General features: G+C 37.3%; 1 protein-coding gene across 1 annotated transcript in view; it reads right to left on the bottom strand.

The window, feature by feature from the left end:
* AHI1 (Abelson helper integration site 1) overlaps positions 1 to 21,077 on the bottom strand; it is a 658,331-nt gene that overhangs the window by 542,546 nt on the left and 94,708 nt on the right. Inside the window, exons 4-5 of the mRNA XM_053710899.1 lie at positions 19,222 to 19,769; positions 18,732 to 18,898 (exon numbers count right to left, since the gene is read on the bottom strand). Coding sequence (XP_053566874.1) covers positions 18,732 to 18,898; positions 19,222 to 19,769 — 715 coding nt within the window. The remainder of the gene's footprint in view (positions 1 to 18,731; positions 18,899 to 19,221; positions 19,770 to 21,077) is intronic.

Here is a 21,077-nt window from a genome sequence, read left to right as displayed (position 1 = left end):
TGACTCCATAGTCCCTGAGCCTTCAGGGAATTCCAGACGGCACCCCAACCTAGAAGGCTGGCGTCTGTTGTTACAATTGTCCAGTCTGGTCTGCTGAATGGCATCCCCCTGGACAGGTGTGGCCGAGAAAGCCACCATAGAAGAGAATTTCTGGTCTCTTGATCCAGATTCAGAGAAGGGGATAAGTCTGAGTAATCCCCATTCCACTGACCTAGCATGCACAGTTGCAGTGGTCTGAGGTGTAAGCGTGCAAAGGGTACTATGTCCATTGCCGCTACCATTAAGCCGATTACCTCCATACATTGAGCCACTGACGGGTGTTGAATGGAATGAAGGGTGCGGCAAGCACTTTGAAGTCTTGTTAGCCTGTCCTCTGTCAGGTAAATCTTCATTTCTACAGAATCTATAAGAGTCCCCAGGAAGGGAACTCTTGTGAGTGGAACGAGTGAACTTTTCTTTTCGTTCACCTTCCATCCATGTGACCTTAGAAATGCCAGCACTAACTCTGTATGAGATTTGGCAGTTTGAAAGCTTGAAGCTTGTATCAGAATGTCGTCTAGGTATGGAGCTACCGAGATTCCCCGCAGTCTTAGTACCGCCAGAAGAGCACCCAGAACCTTTGTGAAGATTCTTGGAGCTGTAGCCAATCCGAATGGAAGAGCCACAAACTGGTAATGCCTGTCTAGGAAGGCAAACCTTAGGTACCGGTAATGATCTTTGTGAATCGGTATGTGCAGGTAAGCATCTTTTAAATCTACAGTGGTCATGTACTGACCCTCTTGGATCATAGGTAAAATTGTCCGAATAGTCTCCATCTTGAACGATGGAACTCTTAGGAATTTGTTTAGGATCTTTAAGTCCAGGATTGGTCTGAAAGTTCCCTCTTTTTTGGGAACCACAAACAGATTTGAGTAAAACCCCTGTCCCTGTTCCGATCGTGGAACTGGATGGATTACTCCCATTAACAAGAGCTCTTGTACGCAGAGTAGAAAAGCCTCTTTCTTTGTCTGGATTGTTGACAATCTTGACAGATGAAATCTCTCTCTTGGAGGAGAGTATTTGAAGTCCAGAAGGTATCCCTGAGATATTATCTCTAGCGCCCAGGGATCCTGAACATCTCTTGCCCAAGCCTGGGCGAAGAGAGAAAGTCTGCCCCCCACTAGATCCGATCCCGGATCGGGGGCCCTCAATTCATGCTGTTTTGGGGGCAGCAGCAGGTTTCCTAGTCTGCTTGCCCTTGTTCCAGGACTGGTTAGGTTTCCAGCCTTGTCTGTAGCGAGCAACAGCTCCTTCCTGTTTTGGTGCAGAGGAAGTTGATGCTGCTCCTGCTTTGAAATTACTAAAGGAACGAAAATTAGACTGTCTAGTCTTGGCTTTGGCTTTGTCCTGAGGCAGGGCATGGCCTTTACCTCCTGTAATGTCAGCGATAATCTCTTTCAACCCGGGCCCGAATAAGGTCTGCCCTTTGAAAGGTATATTAAGCAATTTAGACTTAGAAGTAACATCAGCTGACCAGGATTTTAGCCACAGCGCCCTGCGTGCCTGAATGGCGAATCCTGAATTCTTCGCCGTAAGTTTAGTAAGATGTACTACGGCCTCCGAAATGAATGAATTAGCTAGTTTAAGGACTCTAAGCCTGTCCGTAATGTCGTCCAGAGTAGCTGAACCAATGTTCTCTTCCAGAGACTCAATCCAGAATGCCGCTGCAGCCGTGATCGGCGCAATGCATGCAAGGGGTTGCAATATAAAACCTTGTTGAACAAACATTTTCTTAAGGTAACCCTCTAACTTTTTATCCATTGGATCTGAAAAAGCACAGCTATCCTCCACCGGGATAGTGGTACGCTTAGCTAAAGTAGAAACTGCTCCCTCCACCTTAGGGACCGTTTGCCATAAGTCCCTTGTGGTGGCGTCTATTGGAAACATTTTTCTAAATATCGGAGGGGGTGAGAACGGCACACCGGGTCTATCCCACTCCTTAGTAACAATTTCAGTAAGTCTCTTAGGTATAGGAAAAACCTCAGTACTCGTCGGTACCGCAAAATATTTATCCAACCTACACATTTTCTCTGGTATTGCAACTGTGTTACAATCATTCAGAGCCGCTAACACCTCCCCTAGTAATACACGGAGGTTTTCCAGTTTAAATTTAAAATTTGAAATATCTGAATCCAGTCTGTTTGGATCAGAACCGTCACCCACAGAATGAAGTTCTCCGTCCTCATGTTCTGCCACCTGTGACGCAGTGTCTGACATGGCCCTAATATTATCAGCGCACTCTGTTCTCACCCCAGAGTGATCACGCTTACCTCTTAGTTCTGGTAATTTAGCCAAAACTTCAGTCATAACAGTAGCCATATCCTGTAATGTGATTTGTAATGGCCGCCCAGCTGTACTCGGCGCTACAATATCACGCACCTCCCTCTGAGCGGGAGATGTAGGTACTGACACGTGAGGCGAGTTAGTCGGCATAACTCTCCCCTCGTTGTTTGGTGAAATTTGTTCAATTTGTACAGATTGATTTTTATTTAAAGTAGCATCAATACAGTTAGTACATAAATTTCTATTGGGCTCCACTTTGGCATTGCAACAAATGACACAGGTATCATCTTCTGAATCAGACATGTTTAACACACTAGCAAATAAACTTGCAACTTGGAAATACAATTCAAATAGAATAATATTAAAACGTACTGTGCCTTTAAGAAGCACAGAAGATCTATGACAGTTAAAAATTAATAAATTGAAACAGTTATAGCCTCAATCCTTGTAAACAACACAACTTTAGCAAAGGTTTAATCCCATTAGCAAAGATAACAATTTCTGAAAGCAGGAAACAAATTACAGAATAAAAGTTTTTATCTCAGTCAAACTATAATTCTCACAGCTCTGCTGAGAGAAATTACCTCCCTCAAAATAAGCTTTGAAGACCCCTGAGCTCTGTAGAGATGAACCGGATCATGCAGGGAATACAATGAGTTGCTGACTGAAATATTTGATGCATAGTAAAAGCGCCAAAAAACGGCCCCTCCCCCACACACACAGCAGTGAGGGAGAACAGAAACTGACAGAAAAAACAGATTTAAGCAACTGCCAAGTGGAAAAATAGTGCCCAAACATTTATTCACTCAGTACCTCAGTAAATGAAAACGATTTTACATTCCAGCAAAAACGTTAAACATAATCTCTAGTATTAAACAGCTTTATGTCTTTCTTACAGTGTAATTCTAGTGAAGTACCATTCTCCCAGAATACTGAAGTGTAAAGTATACATACATGACATTATATCGGTATGGCAGGATTTTCTCATCAATTCCATTGTCAGAAAATAAAAACTGCTACATACCTCTATGCAGATTCATCTGCCCGCTGTCCCCTGATCTGAAGTTTACCTCACTCCTCAGATGGCCGAGAACAGCAATATGATCTTAACTACTCCGGCTAAAATCATAGCAAAACTCTGGTAGATTCTTCCTCAAACTCTGCCAGAGAGGTAATAACACACTCCGGTGCTATTTTAAAATAACAAACTTTTGATTGAAGATATAAAACTAAGTATAATCACCATAGTCCTCTCACACGACCTATCTAGTTGCTGGGTGCAAGAGAATGACTGGGAGTGACGTAGAGGGGAGGAGCTATATGCAGCTCTGCTGGGTGAATCCTCTTGCACTTCCTGTAGGGGAGCAGTTAATATCCCAGAAGTAATGATGACCCGTGGACTGATCACACTTAACAGAAGAAATACCAATTTACGCAAGAATGATTACTGCATCCTCAGAACTCTGGTTAACTGTTTCACGAAACAAAAAAAGTGTCATAAAAACACATACAATTACAATCATAACACCATCTAATAAATATTATTTTAAAAAATTATTGCACAAAAAAAGTTTAAAGGACACAAAGATATGAGGTCTCAGTTGTTAAATAAAAATAAGGAAGGCAAAGTGCTTTAACATTGAGATACATACATATACATGTCTATATGTGTATGTGTGTATGTATATGTATATATATATATATATATATATATATATTTAATATATTTGTTGGTTTAGCAAAGTTTTAATGACCATCCATATTTTTTACGGTCTCTCTATTAAGATATAAACAGCAAATGGAATATGTACACAAAATATAAAAAAAAAAAAAACACACAAATTTCAGAACAAAATGGCTTCTTCAGGCAAAAGTCAGTATTTGGTGTGACCTCCCTTGGTAATAAGCACATCTTGAACTCTTATGGGGATGTATAGATATATAGAGGAATGTGTATTTATGAATAAATAGAACATATTCTGCTATGTGAAGAAAATTGGAATGTGAAATATTCATATTTTCATGTCGGGTTAACGCACTTGAGAATATGCAATTGGGTTTATGTGCGAGTAGGTTGTTTTTATTTCTCCATTGACTTTTATGGCGGAATACATGAACACACACTCAATATGCTAACTTCGGGGGGGTTTTGCGTGCATCGATTTAGTGCTCGTGCGAAAACTTTTTACTTTCAACTTGTAATACGAGCGCTACCTGGCGCTTGCAAAAAGCTTAGTTCTAGCGGACTTAGCACATGAGCGGGAGTGTTAAATAATGCTCTATTTGTAATGCAGTTGTCCTTATTATAAAATGAGCAATCTATCCCATGGATCAGTTTCACCAAATTTCTTGCTACTTTCAAAAACAAATTAAACAGTTTCAATGTAACCTCTTTATGCAGAAACATGTTATACTGTGCTCTTTCACATGAATTACATATTTTTAGAATTTAATGCTTTAAAGGGACATGAAACCGATTTTTTTTTTCTTTAATGATTCAGATAGAGAATACAATTTAAAAAAAAAGGCTCCAATATATTTCTATTATCAAATTTCCTTATTATGTTATTCTTTGTTGAAGAGATATCTAGAAGCGTGCACATCTGTAGCACCACATGCCAGGAAATAGTGCTGCCACCTAGTGCTCTTGCTAATGTAAAACATTATTGCAAAACTGCTGCCATATAATGCTGCAGACACGTGCACACTGTCAGGGTATCTGAATGTTATTAAATAATATATATATATATATACATATATATATATATCATTTAATATATATATGGTTGTCTACACCAAGTGATTCATTGTTTGTAAGGCATTAGATGCCTGGCTGACCACAATTCAATCATCCCCCACTCAATATGCAAAATTACAATGCATCCAGATGAGAACAAAGGGAAGACATTTGGTCTAGTTTAGTTCGGGCAGTCATTTCAAAGAAAGACAAATTACTTCAAAAAGATGGTCATCTATATGGTTGTGTACTGCAAATCTTAGATCAGTTACTTCAAAGTAAATATTAGCATGATGTTTTTTACCAATATATGGGCTTCCTACCCAGGATGGATAACGAACTCACAGGACCCCTGTGGGGAATAGACGGTCTGTCTGTGAGAATGGTTGAATATACAAACATGCTCAAAGAATTGTAGTTTTTACCATCTACATGATAAATTATCCCTGCTGAGATCTAAATACACATAGGACATCTGAAGTCATTTTTTTATCACAATTTATGTTTAAATCTCAAACATTAAATATATGCCTTAGACTGTATTAAATGTCTTTAATGCAATTCAGATTTTAGATAATTGAATGGCAATTGTAATAGTCCCATTTTAAAATATGTAACATATTTATATTTTTTTTTCTGTCTTCCAGACATCTAAAGGACAAATTGGGATACATATGCTGAGTTAATAAATAGCACTACAGTAAATTTAAAATGTCCAATGTTAGTAACCTATTCTTTTTATTTTTTTCAGGCATTTAACAAATACATGTGTGGTCGTCCCATAAATCGTGTAATATGTTTTACGCAATCAGAAAGAGGTGTACTGTATGTGTATTATGCTGTGTTTTTATATAAATATAAGGAAATAATCAAATGCAATTTTAAATGGATTTTAAGATAATAATAGAATGATGTTAGAAATAATACTGATATTTCATATTAAAATAATCAGGAAAGATGACAAAATATAATCCATGTATATTAAAATATGACTAGACAGGTTTATTAATATAAAGAAATAGTGTATTTGATAGACATTTTAAAAGATTGGATAATTTAAAGGGACATTAAACCCAAATTTTTTCTTTCATGATTCAGATAGAGAATACCATTTTAAACAACTTTCTAATTTACTTCTATTATCTAATTTGCTTCATTATCTTTATATTCTTTTCTGAAAAGCATATCTAGATAGGCTCAGTAGCTTCTGATTGGTGGCTGCACATAGATGCCTCATGTGATTGGCTCACCAATGTGCATTGCTATTTCTTTAACAAAGGGTATCTAAAGATTGCAGCAAATTAGATAATAGAAGTAAATTGGAATGTTGTTTATAATTTTATTCTCAATCTGAAATGTGAAAGAACATTTTTGGGTTTAATGGCCCTTTAACTGTAGCAATATTTGAATAAAACTGTTGTCTCTGTCGGCTGCCCCCGATGGCCTAAATCCGGTATTACAGCCAAAAGGCATTTGGCTGTTGAAAATGAAATTTCCCAGTAGCCAATCAGAGAAAAGTGCATACCCAAATCTATCGAATGATTAAGAGATTAGGAGGAGTCTTATCTCAGACAAAAAGCTCCTGGCACAGAAAGAAAGGGATCTTGGTGGAAACATTTTGGTTGGTAACTGTTGCAATCCTGCTTGCTGCCATTTTGTTTATAAAAGAGAGACCAGTATGCGAACACAGTTTTCTGTAAGGCAAATACGTTGGGACACTCTTTGTGGATAAGAGACTATCAAGATTAATTCTCTTACAAATGTGCATAATTCCTCTAAGACATATGGCGATAGACATATTTGGATATTAACTGAGTTCTCAAACTGGTGATCTGGTAAAGTATAAGAAATTGTTAAGTAAATAATTTGATATTTTAAAGCAAATACATTCATTATTGCTACAGTCAAATTGCAGTTAATAGATTTAAAAGGGCACTTAGTATTTTAAGCTTGTGTTTTATAGTCCTGTGTAGTCTTAACTAGTCATTATTGCTAAATAATTTATTAATTAGACAGGGTTTTATACTCCAGGGGTGCGATCCGATAAAGATCATTGTTTGCGGCGCAAGCAAGGTAACCCCCGCCACCCGCAGTTTCAGCTCCTAACTCGAGCTATCCTATATACGGCGCCGTCAGAGGCTAAAGTGCCGTAAGTCTGACAAACCCGCGATGTCCAGAAATCTGCGTAAGTACAAATTTCTGGAGTTGCCAGTGACTTACGGCACTTTAGAAACTGCCGGCGCCTACAAAACCTGACTAAGTTATTAAATCTCCCGCACTGTCTAACACGCCTCCTAAATATAGCCCAACACGTCTAACCCTCTATCCGCTATCCCCCCTCACTATCCTAACAATAAAAAATGTATTAATCCCTAAAACGCCGCTCCTGGACCCCGCCGCCACCTAATAAAGTTATTAACCCCTAAACCGCCGCTCCCGGACCCCGCCGCCAGCTATATTAAATCTATAACCCCCTAAAGTGAGCCCCTACCCCGCCGCCATCTACCTTACCTACCCCCTAAAGTGAGCCCCTACCCCGCCGCCATCTATTTTAAAATTATTAACCCCTAATTTAATCCCCCTACATCGCCGCCAGCTATATTAAATTATTTAACCCCTAATCTAATCCCCCTACCCTGCCGCCACCTATATTAAATTATTTAACCCCTAATCTAATCCCCCTACACCGCCGCCAGCTATATTAAATTATTTAACCCCTAAAATACTAAACTATCCCTACCACTAAACCTAAATCTAATCCTACAAATAGCCCTGAAAAGGGCTTTTTGCGTGACATTACCCCAAAGTAACAGCTCTTTTGCCAGCCCTTAAAAGGGCTTTTTGCGGGGCATGCCCCAAAGAATTCAGCTCTTTTACCAGCCCTTAAAAGGGCTTTTGGCGGGGCTTTGTCACAAAGTAAACTGCTCTTTTGCCTACAATCTAAATCCCCCTACACCGCCGCCACCTATAATAAATGTATTAACCCCTAATCTAATCCCCCTACACCGCCGCCAGCTATATTAACTAAATTAACCCTAATTATATTAGGGTTAATATAGTTAATATAGTTATTATATTATATATATTAACTATATTAACCCTAATTATATTAGGGTTAATATAGTTAATATCGTTATTATATTATATATATATATTAAGTATAATAACCCTATCTAACGCTAACATCCCTAACTAAATTCTTATTAAAATAAATCTAATTAATATTAATCTTATTAATTCAAATATTCCTATTTAAATCTAAATACTTACCTATAAAATAAACCCTAAGATAGCTACAATGTAATTAATAATTACATTGTAGCTATTTTAGGGTTTATATTTATTTTACAGGTAACTTGGTATTTATTTTAACTAGGTACAATAGCTATTAAATGGTTAATAACTATTTAATAGCTACCTAGTTAAAATAATTACCAATTTACCTGTAAAATAAATCCTAACCTAAGTTACAAATACACCTACACTATCAATAAATTAAATTAACTACAAATATCTAAACTAAAATACAATAAAATAATCTAAACTAAATTACAAAAAAAAAAACCACTAAATTACAACAAATAAAAAAAAGATTACAAGATTTTTAAGCTAATTACACCTATTCTAAGCCCCCTAATAAAATAATAAAGCCCCCCAAAATAAAAAAAATTCCCTGCCCTATTCTAAATTAAAAAAGTTCAAAGCTCTTTTACCTTACCAGCCCTTAAAAGGGCCTTTTGCGGGGCATGCTCCAAAGAAAACAGCTCTTTTGCCTGTAAAAGAAAAACACAATACCACCCCCCAACATTACAACCCACCACCCACATACCCCTATTCTAAACCCACCCAAACCCCCCTTAAAAAAACCTAACACTACCCACCTGAAGATCTCCCTACCTTGTCTTCACCCAGCCGGACCGAACTCTTCTTCCATCCGGGCGATGTCTTCAATCAAGCGGCAGTGAAGACTTCTTCCATCCGGGCGATGTCTTCAAGCAAGCGGCAGAGAGTCTTCTTCCATCCGGCGATGTCTTCAAGCAAGCGGCAGAGAGTCTTCTTCCATCCGGCGATGTCTTCAAGCAAAGCGGCATCTTCAATCTTCTTTCTTCGCTCCTCCGCCGCGGAGCATCCAGCCGGCACGACGACTTCCCGACGAATGAGGTACCTTTAAATGACGTCATCCAAGATGGCGTCCGTCGAATTCCGATTGGCTGATCAGCCAATCGGATTGAACTTGAATCTGATTGGCTGATTCCATCAGCCAATCAGATTTTTCTACCTTAATTCTGATTGGCTGATAGAATCCTATCAGCCAATCGGAATTCGACGGACGCCATCTTGGATGACGTCATTTAAAGGTACCTCATTCGTCGGGAAGTCGTCGTGCCGGATGGATGCTCCGCGGCGGAGGAGCGAAGAAAGAAGATTGAAGATGCTGCTTTGCTTGAAGACATCGCCGGATGGAAGAAGACTCTCTGCCGCTTGCTTGAAGACATCGCCGGATGGAAGAAGACTCTCTGCCGCTTGCTTGAAGACATTGCCGGATGGAAGAAGACTCTCTGCCGCTTGCTTGAAGACATCGCCCGGATGGAAGAAGACTTCACTGCCGCTTGATTGAAGACATCGCCCGGATGGAAGAAGACTTCACTCCCGCTTCATTGGACATCGCCCGGATCGGATGAAGAGTTCTGCCCGGCTGGGTGAAGACAAGGTAGGGAGATCTTCAGGGGGGTAGTGTTAGGTTTTTTTAAGGGGGGTTTGGGTGGGTTTAGAATAGGGGTATGTGGGTGGTGGGTTGTAATGTTGGGGGGTGGTATTGTGTTTTTCTTTTACAGGCGAAAGAGCTGTTTTCTTTGGGGCATGCCCCGCAAAAGGCCCTTTTAAGGGCAGGGAAATTTTTTTATTTTGGGGGGCTTTATTATTTTATTAGGGGGCTTAGAATAGGTGTAATTAGCTTAAAAATCTTGTAATCTTTTTTTTATTTTTGTAATTTAGTTTAGATTATTTTATTGTATTTTAGTTTAGATATTTATAGTTTATTTAATTTATTGATAGTGTAGGTGTATTTGTAACTTAGGTTAGGATTTATTTTACAGGTAAATTGGTAATTATTTTAACTAGGTAGCTATTAAATAGTTATGAACTATTTGATAGCTATTGTACCTAGTTAAAATAAATACCAAGTTACCTTTAAAATAAATATAAATCCTAAAATAGCTGCAATGTAATTATTAATTACATTGTAGCTATCTTAGGGTTTATTTTATAGGTAAGTATTTAGATTTAAATAGGAATATTTTAACTAATAATATTAATATTAATTAGATCTATTTTAATAAGAATTTAGTTAGGGGTGTTAGAGTTAGATAGGGTTATTATACTTAAAATATATATATATATATATATATTATAATAACGATATTAACTATATTAACCCTAATATAATTAGGGTTAATATAGTTAATATATATAATATAATAACTAAATTAACCCTAATATAATTAGGGTTAATATAGTTAATATAGCTGGCGGCGGTGTAGGGGGATTAAATTAGGGGTTAATATTTTTAAAATAGATGGCGGCGGTGTAAGGGGCTTACTTTAGTGGGTAGGTAAGGTAGCTGGCGGCGGGGTAGGGGGCTCAGTTTAGGGGGTAGGTAAGATAGATGGCGGCGGGGTAGGGGGCTCAGTTTAGGGAGTAGGTAAGATAGATGGTGGCGGTGTAAGGGACTCACTATAGGGGTATGTAATGTAGCTTGCGACGGTGTAGGGGGATCACATTAGGGGGTTATACTTTTATTGTAGGTGGCGGCGGGGTCCGTGTGCGGCGGTTTAGGGGTTAATAACTTTATTAGGGATTGCGGCGGGGGATCGCGATTGACAGGTAGATAGACATTGCGCATGCGTTAGGTGTTAGGTTTATTTTGTAGCTGGTTTAGGGAGTTACGGGGCTCCAATAGACAGCGTAAGGCTTACTACGGCTGCTTTTTGTGGCGAGGTGAAAATGGAGTAAGATTTCTCCATTTTCGCCACGTAAGTCCTTACGCTGTATATTGGATACCAAACTGCGCGGGTTTGGTATACCTGCCTATGGCCCAAAAAACTACGGGCGATGGCAGAAATATACGAGCGTAACTTCTAGGTTACGCCGTATATAGGATACCAAACCAGCGCAAAATTCAGCGTCACCGGCATTTTCGGGCGACGCTGCATATCGGATCGGGCCCCAGATTTATAAGTCAGTTATTATAGTGAACTCTTTCAGAACTGTACATAAACTGGTTATTGTGATTATATCCCTGGTAGTTATTAATTAAGCATAGTAAGTGGGTAATCCATATTGAGCATTGAACTATACTTATTGGTTGATAACAGAAGATTCTGGTATCTCATTGTGATATTTAAATGCAACTCTGATTTGGGAGATTATTGTGAATAAGGTAATTTTTATGATCTTTGTATAGCATATTATAACAGTTTAAACTTGTATAGTTTGATTCATATCTGATTTTCTATAAGTATAATTCAATGTGTCTATAAATGTTAACGAATATAAAGAATTTAGGAATTTACATTAATTTTATTGTTTTGTATATGCATTTTATTGGGGGTTTGTTTTAAAAAATAATTATTAAATATATTGTATTATAACCCAGCCATATACTGACAACACTCCTGAACTTACCTTCCTGTTTATCAACAAAGATAACAAGAAAACAAAGAAAATTAGATAATAGTAAATTGGAAAGTTGTTTAAAATTGTATGTTCTATCTGAATCATTAAATAATTTTTTTTCGGGGGTTTTATGTCCCTTTAAGTAGAGAAAATACTATCTAAAAACATAATTTATGTAAGAACTTACCTGATAAATTCATTTCTTTCATATTAGAGTCCATGAGCTAGTGACGTATGGGATATACATTCCTACCAGGAGGGGCAAAGTTTCCCAAACCTTAAAATGCCTATAAATACACCCCTCACCACACCCACAATTCAGTTTAACGAATAGCCAAGAAGTGGGGTGATAAAGGAGCGAAAGCATAAAAAAATAAGGAATTGGAATAATTGTGCTTTATACAAAAAAATCATAACCACCACAAAAAAGGGTGGGCCTCATGGACTCTTGCTAATATGAAAGAAATGAATTTATCAGGTAAGTTCTTACATAAATTATGTTTTCTTTCATGTAATTAGCAAGAGTCCATGAGCTAGTGACGTATGGGATAGCAGATACCCAAGATGTGGAACTTCCACGCAAGAGTCACAAGAGAGGGAGGGATAAAATAAAGACAGCCAATTCCGCTGAAAAAAATAATCCACAACCCAAAACAAAAGTTTTAATCTTTATAATGAAAAAAACTGAAATTATAAGCAGACGAATCAAACAGAAACAGCTACCTGAAGTAATTTTCTACCAAAAACTGCTTCAGAAGAAGAAAACACATCAAAATGGTAGAATTTAGTAAAAGTATGCAAAGAAGACCAAGTTGCTGCTTTGCAAATCTGATCAACAGAAGCTTCATTCCTAAAGGCCCAGGAAGTAGAAACTGACCTAGTAGAATGAGCCATAATTCTTTGAGTCGAGGACTTACCCGACTCTACATAAGCATGATGAATCAAAGACTTTAACCAAGACGCCAAAGAAATGGCAGAAGCCTTTTGACCTTTCCTGGAACCAGAAAAGATAACAAACAGACTAGAAGTCTTTCTAAAAACTTTAGTAGCTTCAACATAATATTTCAAAGCTCTAACTACATCCAAAGAATGTAACGATCGCTCCTTAGAATTCTTAGGATTAGGACATAATGAAGGGACAACAATTTCTCTACTAATGTTGTTAGAATTCACAACCTTAGGTAAAAATTGAAATGAAGTCCGCAACACCACCTTATCCTGATGAAAAATCAGAAAAGGAGATTCACAAGAAAGAGCAGATAACTCAGAAACTCTTCTAGCAGAAGAGATAGCCAAAAGGAACAGTACTTTCCAAGAAAGTAATTTAATGTCCAGAGAATGCATAGGCTCAAACGGAGGAGCCTGTAAAGCTGATAAAACCAAATTAAGACTCCAAGGAGGAGAGATTGGCTTAATGACGGGTTTGATACAGACCAAAGCCTGTACAAAACAATGAATATCAGGAAGATTAGCAATCTTTCTGTGAAAAAGAACAGAAAGAGCAGATATTTGTCCTTTCAAAGAACTTGCAGACAAACCTTTATCCAAACCATCCTGAAGAAAATGTAAAATTCTAGGAATTCTGAAAGAATGCCAGGAGAATTTATGAGAAGAACACCAAGAGATGTAAGTCTTCCAAACTCGATAATAAATTTTCCTAGATACAGATTTACGAGCCTGTAACATAGTATTAATCACAGAGTCAGAGAAACCTCTATGACTAAGTATCAAGCGTTCAATCTCCATACCTTCAAATTTAATGATTTGAGATCCTGATGGAAAAAAGGGCCTTGAGATAGAAGGTCTGGCCTTAACGGAAGTGTCCAAGGTTGGCAACTGTCCATCCGAACGAGATCCGCAAACCAAAACCTGTGAGGCCTTGCTGGAGCCACCAGCAGTACAAGTGAGCGCTCCATTAGAATTTTGGAGATTACTTTCGGAAGAAAAACTAGAGGCGGAAAGATATAAGCAGGATGATAATTCCAAGGAATTGACAACGTATCCACTGCTTCCGCCTGAGGATCCTGGGATCTGGACAGATACCTGGGAAGTTTCTTGTTCAGATGAGAGGCCATCAGATCTATTTCTGGAAGACCCCAGATTCGAACAATCTGAAGAAAAACCTCTGGATGAAGAGACCATTCGCCCGGATGTAACGTCTGGCGACTGAGATAATCCGCTTCCCAATTGTCTACACCTGGGATGTGAACCGCAGAAATTAGACAGGAGCTGGATTCCGCCCATACAAGTATCCGAGATACTTCTTTCATAGCTTGAGGACTGTGAGTCCCACCTTGATGATTGACATATGCCACGGTCGTGACATTGTCTGTTTGAAAACAAATAAACGATTCTCTCTTCAGAAGAGGCCAAAATTGAAGAGCTCTGAAAATCGCACGGAGTTCCAAAATGTTGATTGGTAATCTCGCCTCCTGAGATTCCCAAACTCCTTGCGCTGTCAGAGATCCCCATACAGCTCCCCAACCTGATAGACTCGCATCTGTTGAGATCACAGTCCAGGTTGGATGAACAAAAGAGGCCCCTTGAATTAAACGATGGTGATCCATCCACCAAGTTAGAGATGATCGAACATTGGGATTTAAGGATATTATTTGTGATATCCTTGTATAATCCCTGCACCACTGGTTCAGCATACAAAGCTGGAGTGGTCTCGTGTGAAAACGAGCAAAAGGGATCGCGTCCGATGCAGCAGTCATGAGACCTAAAATCTCCATGCATAATGCTACCGAAGGGAACGATTGAGACTGAAGGTTTCGACAGGCTGAAACCAATTTCAGACGTCTCTTTTCTGTCAGAGACAAAGTCATGGACACTGAATCTATTTGGAAACCTAAAAAGGTTACCCTTGTCTGAGGAATCAAGGAACTCTTTGGCAAATTGATCCTCCAACCATGACTTTGAAGAAACAACACAAGTTGATTCGTATGAGATTCTGCAGAATGTGAAGACTGAGCAAGTACCAAGATATCGTCCAAATAAGGAAATACCGCAATACCCTGTTCTCTGATTACAGAGAGAATGGCACCGAGAACCTTCGAAAAGATCCTTGGTGCTGTTGCTAGACCAAATGGAAGAGCAATAAACTGGTAATGCTTGTCTAGAAAAGAGAATCTCAGAAACTGATAGTGATCTGGATGAATTGGAATATGCAGGTATGCATCCTGTAAGTCTATTGTAGACATATAATGCCCTTGCTGAACAAAAGGCAGAATAGTTCTTATAGTCACCATTTTGAATGTTGGTATCCTTACATAACGATTCAATATCTTTAGGTCCAGAACTGGTCTGAAAGAATTCTCTTTCTTTGGTACGATGAATAGATTCGAATAAAACCCCAGACCTTGTTCCAGAACTGGAACTGGTATAATTACCCCAGCTAACTCTAGGTCTGAAACACATTTCAGAAACGCCTGAGCCTTCACTGGATTGACTGGAATGCGTGAGAGAAAGAATCTTCTCACAGGCGGTCTCACTTTGAAACCTATTCTGTACCCTTGCGAAACAATGTTCTGAATCCAAAGATTGTGAACCAAATTGATCCAAACTTCTTTGAAAAATCGTAACCTGCCCCCTACCAGCTGCACTGGAATGAGGGCCGCACCTTCATACGGTTTTAGGAGCTGGTTTTGACTTTCTAGAAGGCTTGGATTTATTCCAGACTGGATTAGGTTTCCAACCGGAAACTGTTCCTTTAGGGGAAGGATCGGGCTTCTGCTCCTTATTCTGACGAAAGGAACGAAAACGATTAGCAGCCCTGTAATTACCTTTAGATTTTTTGCCCTGAGGCAAAAAGGCACCCTTCCCTCCAGTAACAGTTGAAATGATAGAATCCAACTGAGAACCAAACAACTTATTACCTTGGAAAGAGAGAGAAAGCAAAGTTGACTTAGAAGTCATAGCTACATTCCAGGATTTAAGCCATAAAGCTCGTCTAGCTAAAATAGCTAAAGACATATACCGGACATCAACTCTAATGATATAAAAAATGGCATCACAGACAAAGTTATTAGCGTGTTGAAGAAGTTTAACAATGCTATATGTATTATGATCTGTCACTTGTTGCGCTAAAGCCTCCAACCAGAAAGTTGAAGCTGCTGCAACATCAGCCAAAGAGATAGCAGGTCTTAGTAGATTACCTGAACATAAATAAGCTTTTCTTAAAAAAGATTCAATTTTCCTATCTAAAGGATCTTTAAACTAAGTGCTATCTGCCGTAGGAATAGCAGTACGTTTGGCAAGAGTAGAGATAGCCCCATCGACTTTAGGGATTTTATCCCAAAACTCCAATCTATCAGATGGCACAGGGTACAATTTCTTAAACCTTGGAGAAGGAGTAAATGAAGTACCCAGACTATCCCATTCCCTAGCAATCACATCTGAGATAGCATCAGGAACTGGAAAAACTTCCGGAATTAACACATGAGGTTTATAAACCGAATTTAAACGTTTAGCAGTTTTAGTATCAAGAGGACTAGACTCCTCCATATCTAAAGCAATCAAAACTTCTTTAAGTAATGAACGAATAAACTCCATCTTAAATAAATATGAAGATTTATCAGTATCAATATCTGTAGTAGAATCTTCTGAACCGGAAAAAACCTCATCAGAAACAGATAAGTCAGAATGATGGCGGTCACCTAAAAATTCATCTGAAATGTGAGAAGTTTTGAAAGACCTTTTACGTTTACTGGAAGGAGGAATAACAGACAGAGCCTTCCTTATAGAATTAGAAACAAATTCTTTAACATTAACAGGAACATCCTGAACAATAGATGTTGAAGGAACAACAACAGGTAAAGGATTATTACTAATGGAAACACAATCTGCATTGGAAAGTTTATCATGACAGCTTTCACAAACTACAGCTGGAGGAACAGTTACCACAAGTTTACAACATATGCACTTAACTTTGGTAGAACCAGCATCAGGCAGCGTCTGTCCATTAGTGGATTTAGATCCAGGGTCAGGGTGAGACATCTTGCAATATGTAATAGAAAAAACAACATATAAAGCAAAATTATCAAATTCCTTAAATGACAGTTTCAGGAATGGGAAAGAATGCAAAAAATAAGCTTCTAGAACCAGAAGCAAAGAAAAAGAAAAGTTTAAATAATGTGAGTAAAAAAGACGCCCACATTTTTTTGGCGCAAAAAAATGTCTGAATACGCATGCGTAACAGAATACAACTTCCGGCGTAAATTACGTCACCGGAAATGACAAAATTTTTAGCGCCAAAAAAGTTCGCGCCAAAAATGACGTAATAAAAAGAAACATTTTCTGCCCCCGCGAGCCTAACAGCATGCAGGAAAAAATGGTCAAATGAAATTTTTCAAGGTAAGAAAAAAAAAATAATTAAATGCATTATCCCAATAATGAAACTGACAGTCTGTATTTAAAAAGGAATACTGATTATCCTGAATCAAGGCAAATATAAGTTTATAGACATATATTTAGAACTTTACATATAAAGTGCCCAACCATAGCGTAGAGTGTCACAAAAAATAAGACTTACTTACCCCAGGACACTCCTCTACATATAGCAGATAGCCAAACCAGTACTGAAACGAGAATCAGTAGAGGTAATGGTATATAAGAGTATATCGTCGATCTGAAAAGGGAGGTAGGAGAAGAAATCTCTACGACCGATAACAGAGAACCTATGAAATAGATCCCCTAGAGGTAGACCATTGTATTCAAATAGGCAATACTCTCTTCATGTCTCTCTGACATTCCCTGCACTTTGAGAGGAAAACCGGGCTTCAACCTGTTGCAAAGCGCATATCAACGAAGAATCTTAAGCACAAACTTACTTCACCACCTCCACGGGAGGCAAAGTTTGTAAAACTGAATTGTGGGTGTGGTGAGGGGTGTATTTATAGGCATTTTAAGGTTTGGGAAACTTTGCCCCTCCTGGTAGGAATGTATATCCCATACGTCACTAGCTCATAGACTCTTGCTAATTACATGAAAGAAAAGGGAAATAAACAAGCACAGTTTAATTTTTTTTTTTATATTTTCTTTAATTAAATGTGGATTAATAATGATTTCCTTGAATTATAGTAAATGCAATTTAAATAAAATAACATTTGTTTAGATATGCTCTGTTTTATTATTTTGGAATAAATTCATAATAACATCTACCGTTAACAACGGAATCTCTGACACCATTTCATAGTAATCCAACCCTATAATTAATACATTCCTTGTATGCAGTTAAAGGGATGGTAAAACGCCTTGAAATTACAACAGTTTTCTAAAGTCTTCATCAGCTTCTGAACTACATTGGAAAAGATTAATGCTTTATTTGCTACAGCAGTTTTCCTTATTTGGAGGATCCAATTTGGATTTGAGTCTGGGAAGTGGTTGCCACTGTCATTGGGTTAACAAAATCTCCATTGTTTGGCTTCAGCAAAAAAAGATAAGATAGCAAGCTGCAAATTAGGAGATCTATGTAGTAAGGTTAGGTCTGTGCAAGTCTGCTATGTGCTCTTTCAGTAATCAGGACTGGAAAAATCAACAATTTCCAGACTTAAATTACAGGAAAAACAGGCAAAATAAATAATGAAGAATATTGCAAAGTTGTTTTACTATGCATAATAAAATAATTACTATTACAATCTCAGTGTTTCCGGTCCCTTTAAATCCTATAAAATATATATTATTTTACCCTTCTCATGTATATGAGCATAGCCATGTTTTATGCCTCACCAATAGTCAATCCTAGATACATTTTTAAATATTTATTTATCCAGTCCATAAATTATTGGCATAGATGAATTTTCAAAAGTAATACATTTTGGAAGGTTGATGTTTGCCTAGGAAAACCTGTGTCAAGTCTATCTTTAAAACACAAATAAAATATGATAGCTCCATATCAGTTTGACAAAAAATACAATACATTTTTTACCAAAGAAAACCAGAGACAAAATGCTGAAATGAAACACGTGCTACATGACAATTCACGTAAACCACTAACCTGATTTTTCAATTTTTTTCAATTTTTTTCTTTTAGCTTTTGTAAACTCCTCATCTTGGCCAAGATAATTTTGAGATTCCTTAGAAGCATCTAATGCAGACATATGTTCCTGGGATTGAATGGTTAAGTAAGCTGGTTGGTTCTCAGCTTCCGAAACAAACATTGAACTGAAATAATGCACATTGCAAAAAAAACAATGAATTAACATAGAGTTCATGTAAGTTATCTAATACTTATATTTACTTTCAGTTTGAATTTCTTTTAACCTTAGCTTTCCAGTTATGGCAGAACGGAGATGTATTAAAATAAACAACTAAAAACAAATTTAAAAAAAAATACAACATATATAAAAGAGGTCACAGATTTAAAACATTAGTTATTTTTAACAGCTCTAATTTATTTTCTACATATAATAAAAATCCATGTAGTTTCTTAAATAAAAAACTTTAGCCCTTCAACAAGCACCAACATTTGAAACATTTTTGAGTACCTGGTTTCTGCTACAGATGTGGTCAACTCCTTTTTCTTTTTCTTTTTTTTAACCCCAATTTCATTGTTCAGTGAAACCGGCTGATTTTCAGTATTGGTAGAAATTTCAGAAATTCGGGCCTTGAGTTTCTTTTTTATCTTCTCTTTAATTTCATTGGTCTCTTCTTGTGAAAACTGAAGTCTATATGCTTCAATTAGCTGATCATTGTCATCAAAATCTGTTGGATCTGTTGGATCTTCTTCTTCTATTACAACACTTTTCCCCTTCTTTTTGCCACCTTTTGGAATCTTTTTACCGGAAATATTCTTGTACTGATCATGTTCTGACTCAAATTGTATCTCGGCAACAGTAGTTTTCTTTGTTTTAGTCTTTGTTGGCACATAATCTTCAGCAATGACATTACTCTGTTTTTCAGTGGCAGGAATCTTCTCTCTCAACTTGTTTTTTCTGTATCGTGGACTTTCCTCTTCTGCATTATACGTATTATTTATGATTGTTTCATTTTCACTTTCCTTGGAGAGATCAAGCTGGTTCTTAAAGGTTTCAAGCTACAAAGTAAAGAGAAATAAAAACAAAATCAAACATGTCTTTCCTTTTATTGTCAATTAAAAAAGGTGAAAAATAAAAATCACAAATAAGATTTTGTTCTTATTATCTTTAGTTGTGTTGTGTCAACAAATTCCACAGTGCTGAACAGGACATACAATAATTAGAGACAAAACAGGAAAAGAAGACCGGGACAAAAATAATACAGGGCCTTGCTCCCTACAGAGCTTATAATCTAAGTGGAAGTAGGAGACAAAACATTGGGTGGGTATTGAACATAAAAATTAGAAAATAGTTCAAACTCAAATCCTGGGAGGAGGCACTTGTACAAAATGACAGAGACCAGATAGTTCCAAATAGTCTCACAGAAGAAATGGTAAATCCCTTTGTAGATTCCTTATATCAAACAGGTATACCAGTCATCGCTGAAGGCTGCTCCTCCTCAAAACGTCATAGTAGTCATCTGTTTAATAGAAATAATAGAAAAGAAAGAGTGCGCCACCATATCGCATAAATGTGGCAAAGAATATGGAAACCAGAAGTATAAGCCAAATAGTTTCTCACACTTTTTTATGCACCACAGGGATATTAAAGCCTCTCAGTTTACAACCGACAAACTGCTCCTGACTCCACAAAATTCTGAATAGTCATGTACAGCAGGACCATCAAACAGCATAGTGTAATGTAAAAGTATTTTTTTTTAAATAACATTAAAAAAAAAATTAAAAAGAAGTGTTTCCCAGCTTTTGTGTAGCTGCTTCATCCGGTATCATCTTAAAAAATTAAATACTATCTTTATAGCCAAAAGAACCGATCACAGTCCTTTCTTAATTAACCAAGGACATCATCTTAACTAATTCAGCACTTGAAATAGTCTAATATTTCTAATGAATAAACCCTAATATAATATTGATTAAATATAGCCAGAAATATATTAAATAACCATACCCTTTTTTTTAAATAATGATACAAAGATATCAAATGGATACACTTAAAAGCCACTCACCGTAAGTAACCTCATATTAATTACTTCCACTTCACATGAGTATTACATCATGTATAGAAAACCGGAAGGCTGAGCTAGTCACAACACTGTTGCCCAGAAACTAAATAAATAAAGGCTCAGTAAAAAAAAAATCTAACGATCCCATTATATAGTCTTAAACACAGTTGCTATGTTAGCAAAAAAATTAAAGACAGCTGAATATGGACTTTAATTGGGATATGCCCTTGAAGGGACACTGAACCCACATTTTTTTCTTTCATGATTCAGATAGAGCATGACATTTTAATCAACTTTCTAATTTACT

The sequence above is a fragment of the Bombina bombina genome, chromosome 4 (assembly GCF_027579735.1).
Source record: "Bombina bombina isolate aBomBom1 chromosome 4, aBomBom1.pri, whole genome shotgun sequence".
NCBI lineage: Eukaryota > Metazoa > Chordata > Amphibia > Anura > Bombinatoridae > Bombina > Bombina bombina.
This window is presented reverse-complemented; position numbering and strand designations above follow the sequence as displayed.